At 44.3% G+C, this 16,605-nt stretch overlaps 1 protein-coding gene across 4 annotated transcripts in view; it reads left to right on the forward strand.

Annotated features, from left to right (window-relative positions):
* The window catches only part of LOC132823136 (janus kinase and microtubule-interacting protein 2-like), a 135,719-nt gene that overhangs the window by 83,133 nt on the left and 35,981 nt on the right, over positions 1-16,605 (forward strand). For all 4 annotated transcript variants that reach the window (XM_060836682.1, XM_060836683.1, XM_060836684.1 and 1 more), the window contains one exon: positions 16,270-16,323. In XM_060836682.1, the coding sequence (XP_060692665.1) occupies positions 16,270-16,323 (54 nt within the window). The remainder of the gene's footprint in view (positions 1-16,269; positions 16,324-16,605) is intronic.

Genomic DNA, 16,605 nt, shown 5'->3' on the forward strand with positions numbered 1-16,605 from the left:
AAAGAGTTGTGAATCTGTGGAATTCCCTGCCCAGTGAAGCAGTTGAGGCTGTGTCACTGCATATTTTTAAGGCAAAAGATAGACTTTTCAGCAGTAAAGGAATTATGGGTTAGAACATAGAACATAGAAAAATACAGCGCAGTACAGGCCCTTTGGCCCTCGATGTTGCACCGATCCAAGCCCACCTAACCTACACTAGCCCACTATCCTCCAGATGCCTATCCAATGCCCGTTTAGATGCCCATAAAGAGGGAGAGTCCACCACTGCTACAGGCAGGGCATTCCATGAACTCACGACTCGCTGAGTAAAGGATCTACCCTTAACATCTGTCCTATACCTACCACCCCTTAATTTAAAGCTATATGGTAAGCAGGGCAGGTAAGTGGAGCTGAGTCATAAAGTCAGAGAGATGTACAGCACGGAAGCAGACCCTTCAGTCCAACTTGTCCATGCCGACCAAAGTTCACTCAGGATTTTGTTGGATGGTGGAGCAGGCTCAATGGGCCGAATGGCCTACTCCTGCTCCTACTTTCTTATGTGGCTGTTCATACTGAGATACATGACAATGTGCATCAGCAAACCTTTAGCTGCTGTGTGTGCCAGTTTAAAGTGAAGGGAGTATTAGAATGATGCGTAGTTGGAGTGATGCTGGCATCACCTAGAAATATCAGTGAAATGCTGAGCCCCATTTTATGGTGTGTAAGACCTTGGCTCCTGGTTGTTGCTATCCTGAGATATTGCCCTGAGTACTCAGGAAATATCATGTTCTTTACCTGTCTCTTCCTCCAGCTTCCATCCAATGTGCAATCAGGCCTCTTAAGTATACTGCCAAGGGTTCCGGTGTTGATGATTACAGAGAGCTCCATTGTGGCTGACCTGGTTAGGTTACAGACTAAGCATCTTCCAAACGTTTCACCTCTTGATCAGCAAGGTGCCAGAGAATTCCAACAGGTCTCCTTCCACCCCATCTCGGAGCAATATCTTTGACCTTTCACTGTCACTGGTATGACGTCCTGGAGCAGAGATTAGAGTGGTGCTGGAAAAGCACAGCCGGTCAGGCAGCACCCGAGGAGCAGGAAAATTGACGTTTCGGGCAAAAGCCCTTCATCAGGAATTCTGTCCTTTTGCCTGAAACATTGATTTTCCTGCTCCTCAGATGCTGCCTGACCTGCTGTGCTTTACCAGCACCATTCTAATCTTGACTCTAATCTCCAGCATCTGCAGTACCCACCTCAGCCTGAAGCTTGAAGCAGCCTTCCTGACTGTACACCACATCATCGTACAGCACAGAAACAGACCCTTTGGTCCAGCCAGTCCATGCCAAACATAATCCCAAACTAAACTAGCCCCATCTGCCTGCTCCTGCTCCATATCCCTCCTACCATTTCCTATTCATGTACTCACCCAAGTGCCTTTTAAGCATTGAAACTATACCCACATTCACCACATCCTCAGGAAGTTCACTCCATACACAAACCACCTTCTGTGTAATATGTTGCCTCTCATGCCTTTTTAAAATCTCTCTCCTCTCACCTTAAAAAAAATGCACTCTATCTTGAAATCCCCCATCCTTGCGAAAATACACCTACTATTAACCGTATCTATTCCTTTCATAAACCTTGATAAGGTCACCTCTCAACCTCCTACATTCAAGTGTGAAAAGCCCCAGTGTATCCAGCCTCTCCTTATAACTCAATCCTTTCATACCTGTCAACATCCTGGAGAATCTCTTCTGAATCCTCTCCAGTTTAATTGCATCCTTTCTATAACTGGGTGACCAGAATGGGACACAGTATTCCAGAAGAGGTCTCACCAATGTCTTGTACAACCTCAACATGTCTTCCCAACTCCTATACTCAAAGGACTGAGCACAGAAGGCAAGTGTGCTAAATACCTTTTTAACCACGTTGTCTACTTGTGGTACAAGCTTCATGGACTACATGAACTATAGTGACAGAAAGTGATTCCCCACCACCTTCTATAAGACAATTGTGCTGGTCTAACCAGTGATGCCAGAAGCGGCAATTGAATAGTGCACATAAAATTGGCAGAGTCGTTAAAATGGTTTGCTTGGATAAAGCTCAGCAGGTCAGGCAGCATCTGAGGAGCAAGAACATTGACGTTTCGGGCTTGACCCTTTATCTGGCTGGGGGAAGGGGGCTGTGAAATCAATGGGGGGAAGGATGTGGGGCTGGGGAAAGGTAGTTGGAATGGCGATAGGTGGACAAATGGAGGAGGTGATTATGATAGGTCGGCCAGAATTGTGGAGCAGATAGGTGACAAGGAAGATGGACAGGTAGGTTAGGTCAAGTAAACAGAAGACCTTGATTGGAAAGGGGATCAAGGGTTCCGGGGGAGAAAGTGGAAGAATGTAGTTGAGAAACTTATCAGCCATGATTGAATGGCAGAGCAGACTCGATGGGTTGAATGGCCTAATTTCTGTTCCTATGTCTTATGGTCAAGAGTTCGGAGCCAAACCGGAGGGTTGGATCTGGAATGGCTTGGGGGGAAGGGGAGATTTGGAAACTGGTGAATTCAATGCTGAGGCTGTGTAGTTGTAGACTCCCGAGGTGGAAGATGAGGTGTTGTTCCTCCAGTTTGTGGGTGGCCTTGTTTAGGCAGTGAAGAAAACCCAGAGTGGACCCGTCCTCAGGAGAGTGGGGGTACGGAGAGGGGGGTGTGGGGGAGCTGAAATGGATGGCTACGGGAAGGTGGAGTTGGTTGGTGCATAAGAACCAGAGATGTTCCCTGGACCGCTCTGCCAGTTGGCGCTCAGTCTCTCCGATGTAGAGGAGACCACAATGAGAGCAACGGATGAAATAAATGGCAGGCAGGAATGGACCAAGTGGTCCTTCAAACTTGACTGGAACTTGTAATGTCATAAACATTCTGCCCAGTCACTATTTACATCGCTTGCCCTCTCTCCTGGCAGCTGGATAATCAGTGAGAAACAAATCCCCCGTGGCTAGGAAAGAGAAATGCACTCTGAAAAACCACGGTCCAACCCAAACGAGTCAAGGAAATCGCACCAGTGTTATGTGTTTCGCCACCTATTTTCATTTCTAGGTTCTGGTTCTGCTCACTCTTAAAAGTCTACAGGTCACTCACTGTGCCAGCAGCAATGCATACCAAAGGCAGACTTCTGACCTTTTCTCACAATGTTAGTGTAATCCCTCACTGTTTAAAGTTTGAAAATGATGACACGTGGATCAAAACAGCGCACACCTTGGTAAACTGTAAGGTTTGAAAGATTAACCTTGCTTTTGTTGACATTATAACTGGTACAGCTTCTCAGCAATTATAGGGAGAGCCAATTCTGTTTTAGTTTCTGCATTCACTCAAATGGAAACATCTTAAACAGTCGAAGCCTGTGGGAATGAAGTGGCTATGCTAGTGTCGATCTGAAATTGGCTAACAGTCAGAATGTGGTGAATACTTGTTCTTCAGACTGGGTGGGATGTATACAGTGAGGTTTCCCAGGGATTCGTAGTGGGACCGTAGAGTCATAGAGATGTACAGCATGAAAACAGACCCTTCGGTCCAACCTGTCAACGCTGACCAGATATCCCAACCCACAAACTAGTCCCATCAGCCAGCACCCAGCCCATATCCCTCCAAACCCTTCCCATTCATATACCCATCCAACTCTTCATTTAGATTATAATACAGCAAAAACAACCCTGTTGAGCAAGCAAAGTCCTCCTCATGAACATCTGGGGGCTTGTGGTCAATTTGGGAGAGCTGTCTCACAGACTGGCCAAGCAACAACTTGACATAGTCATGCTCACGGAATCCGATCTAACAGACAGTGTCCCAGACACCGCCACCATCATCATCCTTGGATGTTGGTATGACATGGGGCAAACCGTTCTGTTTAATTTAAAGCCAGCATCACAGCAAAGATTTATCCCGTGCAATAATCTGTAAAAATCCAAGTGGCCAAGAACTATTTCAAGTAAAAAATTAACAACTTTATTTCTTAAAGTATAATCAAGAATAATTAACAAACCACTATTTACAATTTCTTCCTCTAACCTATCTTTTATTTTCCCTTCTAGAATACTAGTCTGATAAAACTCCCAATTAAGATTTACAAAACAACACTTCTTATCAGAAAACCAAGCAGCTTTCGTTCTGCTTTTTGGGTTTTCGTGTATCTTCTTTTCTTTTTCTTAGGAATTTCTGTGTCACAGGTTACTGATCAAAAAGGTACCTTTTTAAGAGAGCTATTTTTCAGGCAGTCTGTTTACATGCTGGGCTTGGCAGTTCTCCTCTCAACTGTTCATTTTCCCCCTTTTTCTTATACCCACAAACCAATAGATTGTGTCATTGGCTTTAAAGATTGTCAATATACTCAATTCAAACTGGATTGGAGTTTGATACTTTTCAGGGTATAATTTAAACTGACCAAATTCAAATTTGTTTTTGTCTCCAGGCAACAAGCGAATTGAGTTGTTCGACCAAGTGTTATATTGTTACCTCATTGAGAACACTTGGTGCTGTGTCCGGTAGTTCTACTGCTTTTAATTCTGTTAAAGTGCACCCACATTTTCATAACAATATATCACAAGCCATCAGTAGGACAGATCCAGCAAAGTTGTCAGGATGGAGGTGCCCATTGAGTCCTCACCATCGATTCTGATGCAATGAAGTGTCATGGCTTCAAGTTAATCACGGGCGAGGTAACTTCCTGATGACAACCACATACCTTCCTCCTTCAGCTGATGAGTCAATACCTCTCCATGTTGGACAACAGTTGGAGGAAGCACTGAGGGTGGCCAAGGGCACAAAATGTGCTTTGGTCAGGGATTTTCGATGTCCACCCACTAAGAGTGGCTCAGTAACAGCATTACTGATCGAACTTGTTGGGTCCTAAAAGACATAACTGATAGACTGAGTGGTGAAGCCAAAGATCCTTCGACAGCACCTTCCAAACCATCCATCTAGAAGGACAAGGGCAGTAGATACATAGGGACACCACTACAGACAAGTTCCCCTCCAAGCACTCCCCATCCTGGCTTGGAAATGTATCAACATTCCTTCACTGTCGCTGGGTCAAAATCCTGGAATTTTTTTTCCCCTAATAGTATTGTGGGCTTGCTTACAGCACGTACACTGTAGCAGTTCAAGAGGTCAGTTTACCACCACCTGCCCAGGGGCAACTAGGGACGTGCAAGCAATACTCACTTCAAATTTAAAAAATAATGATCCAAACTGTAATGTACAAAACATGATTTCAAAGGTTGGAGAAACCACAACATATAAATGGAGTAAGAACATAAAAATAAAGCTGGTGAAATTGCAGAAAGTTGGAAGATTAATATTGATTTAGAGATGTATAGTGTAAGATAATTTGGTGCAAATAATGGAGAGAGATTTCAAATGAATGTATATATTGGAGGTAGAACCATGATACTATTAGGGAGGGAATTCCAGGATTTGGATCCAGTGACACTGAAGGAACAGCGAAATATTTCCAAGTCAGAATGGTGAGTGGCTTGGAGGGGAACTCGCCAGGGATGGTGTTCCTATGTATCTGCTGCCCTTGTCCTTTTGGATGGAAGTGGTCATGGGTTTGGAAGGTTCTGGCTGAGGATCTGCGGTGATTTTAAAGATAAAGCAACAGATGGGTGGATGCGTGGAAATCTTCGAATATGACAGGGCAAAAAGGCTTTCAAAAGAGCATGTGTTTGTTGTCTTCAGTAGAGGAAATGGAGTCCATTGGGCAGTTTGTTTATGTAAAACGTTTTTAAATCATCATTTCGGTGTCATTGGACAGGCAATGGCGAGTGGTATTATGGCTGAACTGTTAATAGAGAGATCCAGATAACCTTCTGGGGACCTGAGTTTGAATCCTACCATGGCAGATGGTGGAATTTTGATTCAATAAATATCTGTAATTAGTATTCTAACGATGATCATGATTCCATTGTTGGGGAAAACCCATCTAATTTACTAATGTCCTTTAAGGAAGGAAACTGTCATTTTTATCCGATCTGGCCTACATGTGACTCCAGACCCACAGCAATGTGGTTGACTCTGAACTGCCCCCTGGGAAATAAATACTGGCCCAGCCAGTGAGGCCCTCATCCTGTGAATGAATAAAGGTTTGATAAGTTGACATTTTGGGCAGAATTTAACAGGAGGTAGAGGTTGCCTGTCTGCCAGAAGGAATATTGACAACCTGTCAAGGAAGTCTGCTCTGCAAGTGAAGTACCCCTCTACTGTCCCACCCTCTGAGCCTGCTGGCCTATCGGATTGACCGACCCAAGGGTGGTCGCTGTAGCACGCAAGGCCCGGTACCGTACACTGCTGCGATTGCAAGTAGTTCCCAAGACAGAGGCTAAATGGGTCCTGAAGTCCAGTTAGCCCAAAGAGGGGAATGGGTTTGAAAGCCCAGTCAGGGCAGGATGAAGTGGACATCTTTTCTAGGTGGCAGTGGGTACCCCAGATCTGCAGAGGACATTCCAGTTCACAGAATCCCTGCAGTGAGGAAACAGGCCATTTGGCCCAACAAGTCTACCCCAACCCTGTGAAAAGGATCCCACCTCGACCCATCCCCACCCCCATCCCTCTCACCCTACATTTCCTGTGGCTAGTGATGGACCGAGAGGAAACCCACACAGACACAGGGAGAACATGCAAGCTCCCCACAGTCGGTCACCCAAGGCTGGGATTGAATCCAGGACCCTGGTGCTGCGAGGTAGCAGTGCTAACCACTGAGCCACTGTGCAGTTAAAAGACGGTATGTGGTCCTTTTCCTTTCAGTCTCCTGAAGCAACAGATCAGGCAGTCCGCTCCCATCCCATTGCCTATGCCAACCATATAATGCCATTAAGGTAGCATTATATTACAGCCAATGAAGCCTTTAACAAACCTGATTGATCCTCATTTATTTATTTTTCAATGGTGGTAGTGGAGGGGGGGCTGCCAATTTCACTGTCCAGCTAGTCCCTGCATGATAGGAGACTCAGAGAGAGGACGAATGTGCAGAGAGCAGGCTGAATCCTCCTCCCCATATTACACATCAGCCACCCCTTCCATAAAAACACACTCCGTTTGGAGAGCACATAGATCCAACCCTCATGTGCTCAATTGTGAGCATCCTGTTTTGTGAAGAATGTTGAGGGCTTCAAGAGGTTACAAAGTGTGGTCCCGAAGATGAGGGAGTTCAGTCATAGGGTCATCCAGTACAGAAACAGACCCTGTGGTCCCACCAGTGTATGCCGACCATAATCCCAAACTTAACTCACCCCACCTGGCCGCCCTTAGCCCACATCCCTCCAAATTTTTCCTATTCATGTACTTATCCAAATGTCCTCTAAACATTGTAACTGTGCCTGCATCCACCACTTCCTCAGGAAGGCACAAGTGGCATGGTGGCTCATTGCTTAGCACTGCTGCCTCAGTGTCAGGGGCCCAGGTTCAATTCCACCCTTGGGTGACTGTCTGTGTAGAGTTTGCACATTCTCCCTGTGTCTGCGTGGGTTTCCTCCCACAGTCCAAAGATGTGGAGGTTAGGGTGGATTGGCCATGCTAAGTTGCCCATAGTGTTCAGGGATTATTAGTTTGGGGTATATGTACTGGAATAGGTTTAGGTGGGATATTCTTCAGAGGGTTGGTGTAGACTTGTTGGGCCAAAGGGCCTGTTTCCACACTGTAGAATTCTTTGATCGAAGTTCATTCCACACATGAACCACTGTCTATATAAAATGTTGCGCCTCATGTCTTTTTAAAATCTTTCTCCCCTCACCTTAAAATATGCCCCCATTCTTGAAATGGCCCATGCCTAGTTAAAAGACCTTGGCCATTCATTTTATTTATGCTCCTCATGATTTTATAAACCTCTACAAGTAACCCCTCAACTTCCGATGCTCCAGGAAAAACAGTCCCAGCCTAGCCAGCCACTCCTTATAACTCAACCCCTCCATAACCAGCAACATCCTGATAAATCTTTCCTGAACCCTTGTAGTGGTTCTGTTCGCCGAGCTGGAAGTTTTTGTTGCAAACGTTTCGTCCCCTGGCTAGGGGACATCATCAGTGCTCTGGAGCCTCCTGCGAAGCGCTTCTTTGATGTTTCTTCCGGTATTTATAGTGGTCTGTCCTTGCCGCTTCCGGGTGTCAGTTTCAGCTGTCCGCTGTAGTGGTTGGTATATTGGGTCCAGGTCGATGTGTTTGTTGATGGAGTTTGTGGATGAATGCTATGCCTCTAGGAATTCCCTGGCTGTTCTCTGTCTGGCTTGCCCTATGATAGTAGTGTTTTCACAGTCAAATTCATGTTGCTTGTTGTCTGAGTGTGTGGCTACTAGGGATAGCTGGTCGTGTCGTTTCATGGCTAGTTGGTGTTCATGTATGCGGATTGTTAGCTGTCTTCCTGTTTGTCCTATATAGTGTTTTGTGCAGTCCTTGCATGGTATTTTATAAACTACATTAGTTTTGCTCATGTTGGGTATTGGCTCCTTTGTTCTAGTAAGTTGTTGTCTGAGCGTGGCTGTTGGTTTGTGTGCCGTTATGAGTCCGAGGGGTCGCAGTAGTCTGGCTGTCAGTTCTGAAACGCTCCTGATGTATGATAGTGTGGCTAGTCCTTTTGGTTGTGGCATGTCCTCGTTCCGTGGTCTATCTCTTAGGCATCTGTTGATAAAGTTGCGTGGGTATCCGTTTTTAGCGAATACCTTGTATAGAACATAGAACATAGAACATAGAAGGATACAGCGCAGTACAGGCCCTTCGGCCCTCGATGTTGCGCCGACCGAATCCTACCTAACCTATACTAGCCCGATAACTTCCAAATGCCTATCCAATGCCCGCTTAAATGACCATAAAGAAGGAGAGTTCACCACTGATACGGGCAGGGCATTCCATGAACTCACAACCCGCTGTGTGAAGAATCTACCCCTAACATCTGTCCTATACCTACCACCCCTTAATTTAAAGCTATGTCCCCTAGTAACCCCTGACTCCATTAGCGGTAAAAGGTTCTTAGTATCTACCCTATCTAAACCCCTAATCATCTTATACACTTCTATCAGATCTCCCCTAAACCTTCTCTTCTCCAATGAGAACAGCCCCAAGTGCCTCAGCCTTTCCTCATAAGATTTTCCTACCATTCCAGGCAACATCCTGGTAAACCTCCTCTGCACTCGTTCTAAAGCTTCCACATCCTTCCTATAGTATGGCGACCAAAACTGCACACAATACTCCAGATGAGGCCGCACCAGAGTCTTATACAACTGCAACATGACCTCAGGACTCCGGAACTCAATTCCTCTGCCAATAAAGCCCAGTACACCATATGCCTTCCTCACAGCACTATTTACCTGGGTGGCAACTTTCAGAGATCTGTGTACATGGACACCAAGATCCCTCTGCTCATCCACACTACCAAGTAGCCTACCATTAGCCCAGTAATCCATCATCTTGTTATTCCTACCAAAGTGAACGACTTCGCACTTAGCTACATTGAATTCCATTTGCCACATTTCCGCCCAGCTCTGCAACTTATCTATATCCCGCTGTAACCTACCACTTCCTTCCTCACTATCCACAACTCCACCGACTTTTGTGTCATCCGCAAACTTGCTTACCCAGCTTTCAAGTCCTTCCTCTAGATCATTTATAAAGATAACAAAAAGCAATGGTCCCAAAACAGATCCTGTGGTACACCGCTAGTAACTGCGCTCCAAGATGAACATAATCCATCAACTACTACCCTCTGTCTCCTTCCAGCCAGCCAATTCCTAATCCAAACCTCTAATGTATCCTCAATGCCATACCTCCGAAGTTTTAGCATTAGCCTACCATGGGGAACCTTATCGAACGCCTTACTAAAATCCATATACACAACATCTACTGCTTTACCCTCATCCACTTCCTTGGTCACCTTCTCAAAGAACTCAATAAGGTTTGTGAGGCACGACCTGCCCTTCACAAAACCATGCTGGCTATCCCTGATCACGTTATTCCTACCCAGATGTTCATAAATCTTATCCCTTACCATTCTCTCTAAGACTTTGCCCACCACTGAAGTCAGACTCACTGGCCTATAGTTGCTAGGGCTATCCCTACTCCCTTTCTTGAACAATGGGACCACATTCGCTATCCTCCAGTCCTCTGGTACTATTCCTGTTGACAGCGACGACATAAAAATCCAGGCCAATGGCTCTGCTATCTCCTCCCTAGCTTCCCATAGGATCCTGGGGTAAATGCCATCAGGCCCAGGAGACTTATCTATATTCATCCTTTCCAATATTCCCAAAACCTCTTCCCTGCATATTTCCAGGGCATCCATTCTAATTATTTGTGATTCCATATTCACATCAGCAACAGTGTCCTGTTCCTGAGTGAATACTGAGGAAAAGTACTGATTTAATGTCTCTCCAATCTCCTCCGCCTCCACACACAACTTCCCACTACTATCCTTGACTGGACCGATACCTACCCTAGTCATCCTTTTATTCTTGACATACCTATAGAAAGCCTTTGGGTTTTCCCTAATCCTACCAGCTAAAGACTTTTCATGTCCCCTTCTCGCTTCTCTTAGCTCCCTCTTTAGCTCCTTCCTGGCTACCTTATAACACTCAATCGCCCCTACTGAACCTTCACGCCTCATCTTTACATATGCCGCCTTCTTCCCTTTCACAAGGGACTCCAATTCCTTACTAAACCACGGCTGCCTCACAAGGCCCTTTACACCATGCCTGACTGGTACATACCTATCGAGAACACGCAGTAGCTGCTCCTTGAACACTCCCCACATCTCATTAGTGTTCTTCTCTTGAAGCCTGTTTTTCCAATCCACACATCCTAAGTCATGCCTCACTGCATCATAATTTCCCTGCCCCCAGCTATAGCTCTTGCCCTGCGGCGCACGATTATCCCTCTCCATCACTAAAGTAAAAGTCACCGAGTTGTGGTCACTGTTCCTCTTCCTCTTTTCGCAGTTCTGGTGTACTGCAGTGTGTTGTGGCTCTTTTGAATAGTGTCCTGATGCAGCTTCGTTTGTGTGTGTTGGGGTGGTTACTTTCATAGTTTAGGACTTGGTCTGTGTGTGTTATTTTCCTGTGTACCCTTGTGGTGAATTCTCCGTTCGGTGTTCTCTGTACTATCACGTCTAGGAATGGGAGTTGGCTTTCCTGAACCGTCTCCAGCTTAATAATATCCTTCCTATAACAGAATGGCCAGAATTGCACACAGTACTCTGGTACAGGCCTCACCAACATCCAGTACAACCTCAATACGACATCCCAACTCTTATATTTAAAAATCTGAGCAATGAAAATAAGCGTGCTAAACACCTTCTTAATCGCCCTGTTTACCTGTGATGCAGACTTCAAAGAATTGTGTACCTGAACCCCTAAGTCTCTCTGTTCTACAACACTACCCAAGGCCTTATATTAATTCATGATGTGGAGGAGCTGGCGTTGGACTGGGGTGGGCCAAGTTAAAAATCACACAGCTCTTGGTTATAGTGCATACGGTTTATTTGGAAGTACAAGCTTTCGGAGCGCTGCTCCTTCATCAGGTAGCTGTGGGACAGGACCTGTTTAATAAACAAATAAACCTGTTGGACCATATCATGTTGTGTGATTTTTAACTTTACATTTAATTGTGTAAGTTCTGCCCTTGTTTGTTTTACCACGGAGAAACTGGAGAAGCTAAAGTTGTTCATATAACGAGATGAAAAGGCCAAGAGTGAATTTGATAGTGTTCCAAATTACAAAGAATTTTTGACAGGATCATGGAAGTCGAAAATGTTTCGGGGGTAAAAGGGTCTGTAACCAGAGAATGCTAACAAAATGTCTTGGATGAAAGAACCATTGGCAACATTAGGAAGCACATTTTTTACATAGCAACTTGATATAATTTGGAATGCACTTTGTGATAACGCGATGGAAGATGATTCAATCGAAAAGGAACTTGAATCAATACCCCAGAGGACAGAAGTTTACAAGCCCATGGGGAAAGCTAATTGGATAGCTCAGTCTAAGAGCCAGAACAGGGAGGAAGGTTACCATCTGTGACCAGCGTGAGTAGGTCACCTAGCCTGCATTACATTGGGTTAGTAAGAATGGCAGCTATGTGTCATTGTCAGTGAACTGTGAAACAGAACAGTATGAAGGGGAAGAGAGCAGTGTCATGGGATGAATTTTAGATTAATGCAGCTGGCAGCTGACGCACACAATGATGGGTCCTGTGCCATAATTAGTTCAGATTATGTAGTTCCATGTCAGACTCCTGCCAGATTACTAACAATTTGGGCCCATTCGCTAGCAGAAACCTATCTGCCATCCTTGCACACTAGTCTGGTAAGGAATTATAAGACACAACCATTGGACAGCCACTTGGCATTCTGCCCAGTCATTCTCGAAATTTAATAAACATATCTCAACTGCGAGGCTACATGTCGTTCTGTCTCACCGACATGGCTTAGCATAATTAAATTAGATGTACATTCTGCTTGGTATCAAGCTTGTATTTAAATGCTATTCATGGACACATCCATTAATAATTGGATATTATCAAAAAATAAACCTTAGCTACAAGTATGACTTTAAGTGTTCTTGACATACACTTGTAGTGACTACCTTGCAATGAATTATGACACTCCTGGAATTTTGGATAGCCCACAAGAGTCTGAAGCATGTGCAGATTTGGTGAACTGATCTATCTCTGTTGAAAAGTGTGGTGCTTCCTCCTAAATGACCTATGCCCAAAATGTCGATTCTCCTGCTCCTTAAATGCTGCCTGACCTGCTGTGCTTTTCTAGCACCACACTCTTTGACTCTTTGACCTCCAACATCTGCGGTCCTCACTTTCTCCTTATCCATCTCTGTTCCCTAGCAGAATGAATCTATATCTCTCTCTGCGCCAACCCCTCCCCTCAGTGTTCTATTCATGTTGTACTGCTGCAAATCGGTGAACCCAGATATCCTGACTATGTTCTATTTCCAGATTCTGAACATTGAGAGGGTAAAATGATCAAGGCTTACATCGCAGCAGACTCAGTTAAAAGTATTCTTTTAACTGCTGACTATAACAGGAAACATGCAACTCTTGTTCCCTTCAACTTCAGTTGGCTACTCACTGTAACATACTTTAGTTTCAAGCATTATTCTCCCAGACAGTCCCTCTAAGAAATACGTTATTATTTGTTAGGCTGATAGAGCCTGTCCTCTGTGATTTTTGCAAGTCACTTTCTCTGTCCCTAAGTACACATTTCCTATGGTACAAGGATCTTACCCATGACACTGATTGGTACTATCCCCCTCCCACCACACCAACCTCCGAATCTTGTGTTGATTCCACACTCAAGAGTTCATGAGTAACTCATTAACATCTATCAGTGGTTTAGAGTCATAGAGACGGACAACATGAAACAGACCCTTCGGTCAAACTTGTCCATGTTGACTAGATGTCTTAAATTAATCCAGTCCTATTTGCCTGCATTTAGCCCATATCCTTCTAAACCTTTCTTATTCATGTACCCACCCAGATGCTTTTTAAATATTGTAATTGTACCAGCCTCCACCAGTTCCCCTGGCAGCTCATTTCAAGCACGTACCACCCTATGTGTGAAAAAGTTGCCCCTAAGGGATTTGATGCAGAAAAGTCTCAGAATCATCGGGTTAGTGGATAGTTTACCTGCTAAAGCAGTTTTCAGAATCCCATTCCCAAAAGACATGGGATAGCTAATCCAAAAATATTGGAATCATTGCTGCTCTTTGGAATCATTTTGTGATCAGTTAGCCACATGGATTCAGAGACAGTTAGGTCAATCCCATCAACACATGTTATTCTGTGATTTGTTTGCGCTGGCTGTTTCTTGCTTAACATATTTAGAGAGTCAATCCATCATTGCCTATGTCTTTGAATAATTTTTGTTTCATCTTCCAGCTTACTATCAAAGTCCTGTGGGTTCCTATAATACAAAAAAATCAGCCAATTTTAATGATTGTCGATTTATGAACAGCCTTTGTAGTATCGCCATTTGACCCTTTAATGCTGGTTCCCTTTAAGTTAAATGTGCTTTTGCTGAAGGCCAACTGTGATGTCTCTGGTTGCAATTTATCTATCCTTTGGTGTAGTTTGCACTCATTTTGCAGTTTGTGATGTCTCTGTTGTCATGACTGCTCTTGTGACTTGGAACCAAGCAAGAAAGGTAATTAAGGAAGTGGTGTCAAATTATTGATATCTCTCCAAAGGCTTCCAGTTCTGCAGAAGTATCACAGATGGCGATTTTATAAACCCCTACAGCAACACACAGTTTGTGCAACTTTAGATTGCAGTATTGATAGTTTAAGAGGTAATGATTGAAAACATAAAATCATTTACAGATGTTTAATTTTCTTCTTTATCAATTAAGTTTGTCCTTGTCAAAAAGTAGAGCCGAGGGGGGCATGGTGGTTCAATGGTTAGCTCTGCTGCCTCACAGCACCAGGGGTGCTGGTTCTATTCCCACCTCAGTCTGCAGGGGTTTCCTCCCATAGGTTAGGTCATTTGGTAATGCTAAATTGCTCATAATATTTAGGGATGTGTAAGGTGAGGTGCTTTAGCCAAGGGCAAATGTAGAGTAGTAGGGGGATGTGTCTGGGTGGGTTAGTTTTCAGAGGATCATTGCAGACTTGTTGGGCCAAATGGCCTGTTCCACACTACAGGGATTCTATGAAGACAGTTCCTTTGTCATAGCTCTTAGTACTTCATGCAAAATTGGTTCACTTTAGAATTCAAAGTTATTCTGCAGAAAAATATACAGTCCACTTGGGACGCAGTGATGACCAAGTGATCAGTTTTTCAGAGTGTGATTTGAGGGGTGAATGTTGGTAGGTCATTGAGAAAACTCGCAGCTCCATCTCAAATGGTGCAATTAGGTTTAACTTCAACTTGAACCAAGGCATTTTTCGCGTGGGGTATCCAAACAACTTTACAATGAGTCACAGAACAGTGTTACCTTCAGCAATGCAGTATGCCCTGAGTAACTTGGAGTCTGTAAGGGCTGCAGGTGCTGGAAGTCAGAGTCGACAGATGAGAGACTGGAAGAGCACAGCAGGTCAGACAGTATCTGAGTCCTGACGAAGGGTTTCAGGCTGAAACATTGAAGTTCTCTGAGTTAGGAGAAAATGAGGACTGCAGATGCTGGAGATCAAAGCTGAAAAATGTGTTGCTGGAAAAGCGCAGCAGGTCAGGCAGCATCCAAAGAGCAGGAGAATCGACATTTTGGGCATGAGCCCTTCTTCATGAGCCTGAAGAAGGGCTCATGCCCGAAACGTCGATTCTCCTGCTCTTTGGATGCTGCCTGACCTGCTGCGCTTTTCCAGCAACACATTTTTCAGTTCTCTGAGTTACCCCACCTCAGTGTTATCTCAGATTCTGAGTGCAAGTGTTGGGCTGATACTTTTTATACCCAGACTTCTGGTGTGTAATAAGAGTGCTCCCAAAGCACCAAAGCTCAAAATCCCAGATTGCGGTGTCATTGACTGTGTAGAAATGATGTGTTAGATGGAAATTAAGGCTGTTCTGCATTTTGTCCCTAGCGTCAATCTCCAAAGGGATCTTCTCACATCTCCTCCTGTCAGACACGCTTGTAACATTCTAAGGCTGAGAATTAGAGTCAAAATGTGGATATCATGTGTTCTGTGACTCTGAGTCACGAGGAGTTGACTGCCAACAGATTTTTATCGCATTAGTCCAGCCAAGTCCAGGGCCACGCTGTCAGCCCACCTTAATATTGGGTTCTCAAATTGACAAATATTCTGTATATGACAATTTTAAAAATGTTATCTCTATCCCAACTGCAGTCTCTTCAGGTGGAATGGAGGTTACTACCATCACATTCTTGTGTAGTTCAATATTTTGGAAGATCTTCTCATGACCTAAACACCAGCAAATTCTGTTTCCAGAGCCTGCTTCATGTAATAACCAAGGCAGTTCACAGGAGCATTGTCAAACAGTGTGACACAGAGTCGCATATTGAGTTATTGGGTCAGATGATCAGAAGAGATAGGTTATATAGAGGGTCTTATAGAGGGAAAGTGAGTTGGAGAATGAAAGTGCCAGAGATGTTCAGCAGATTATAATCAGGATGCACCAGAGACCACAATGTTACACTATCCACCTCTCCATATTCACACCATCCGTCCCACAGCAAGCCACCTGTTCAATTTACTCTGTGGAATGCCTCCAACAAAATATTCCTGTTACATGAATGTTATTTGGTTCATGCTTTGTCACAATTAAACTAATAAACATCTTTGGAATGATTTATTTCACAGGATGTCTCCATTCATGAGCTCATTAAACAGCTGGACATACTGGGAGACAATGGGGTAAGTGTTGTCTTTCTCTCAGCGTTTTCTAATTTTAGTGAAATCTTTTTACAGCAACTTCACTATTTGGGCTCTCGTTTTGACTGAATGAGCCAGTCATTCCTCACTTTATTAGAACACAAACTTACATTTCATTGGTATCAACCCCTGAGAAATAACTCCGTAGAGGCCAGCATCCTGTCACCACCCTTTACTTACACGTGTGCAGTAGTTGACACGGGTCTGTCTTCCTCAGAGCCAGCTGTCAGGATGATCAGAACCTCCAACGTTCCTGTTTATATC

The sequence above is a fragment of the Hemiscyllium ocellatum genome, chromosome 16, assembly GCF_020745735.1.
Source record: "Hemiscyllium ocellatum isolate sHemOce1 chromosome 16, sHemOce1.pat.X.cur, whole genome shotgun sequence".
Classification (NCBI taxonomy): domain Eukaryota; kingdom Metazoa; phylum Chordata; class Chondrichthyes; order Orectolobiformes; family Hemiscylliidae; genus Hemiscyllium; species Hemiscyllium ocellatum.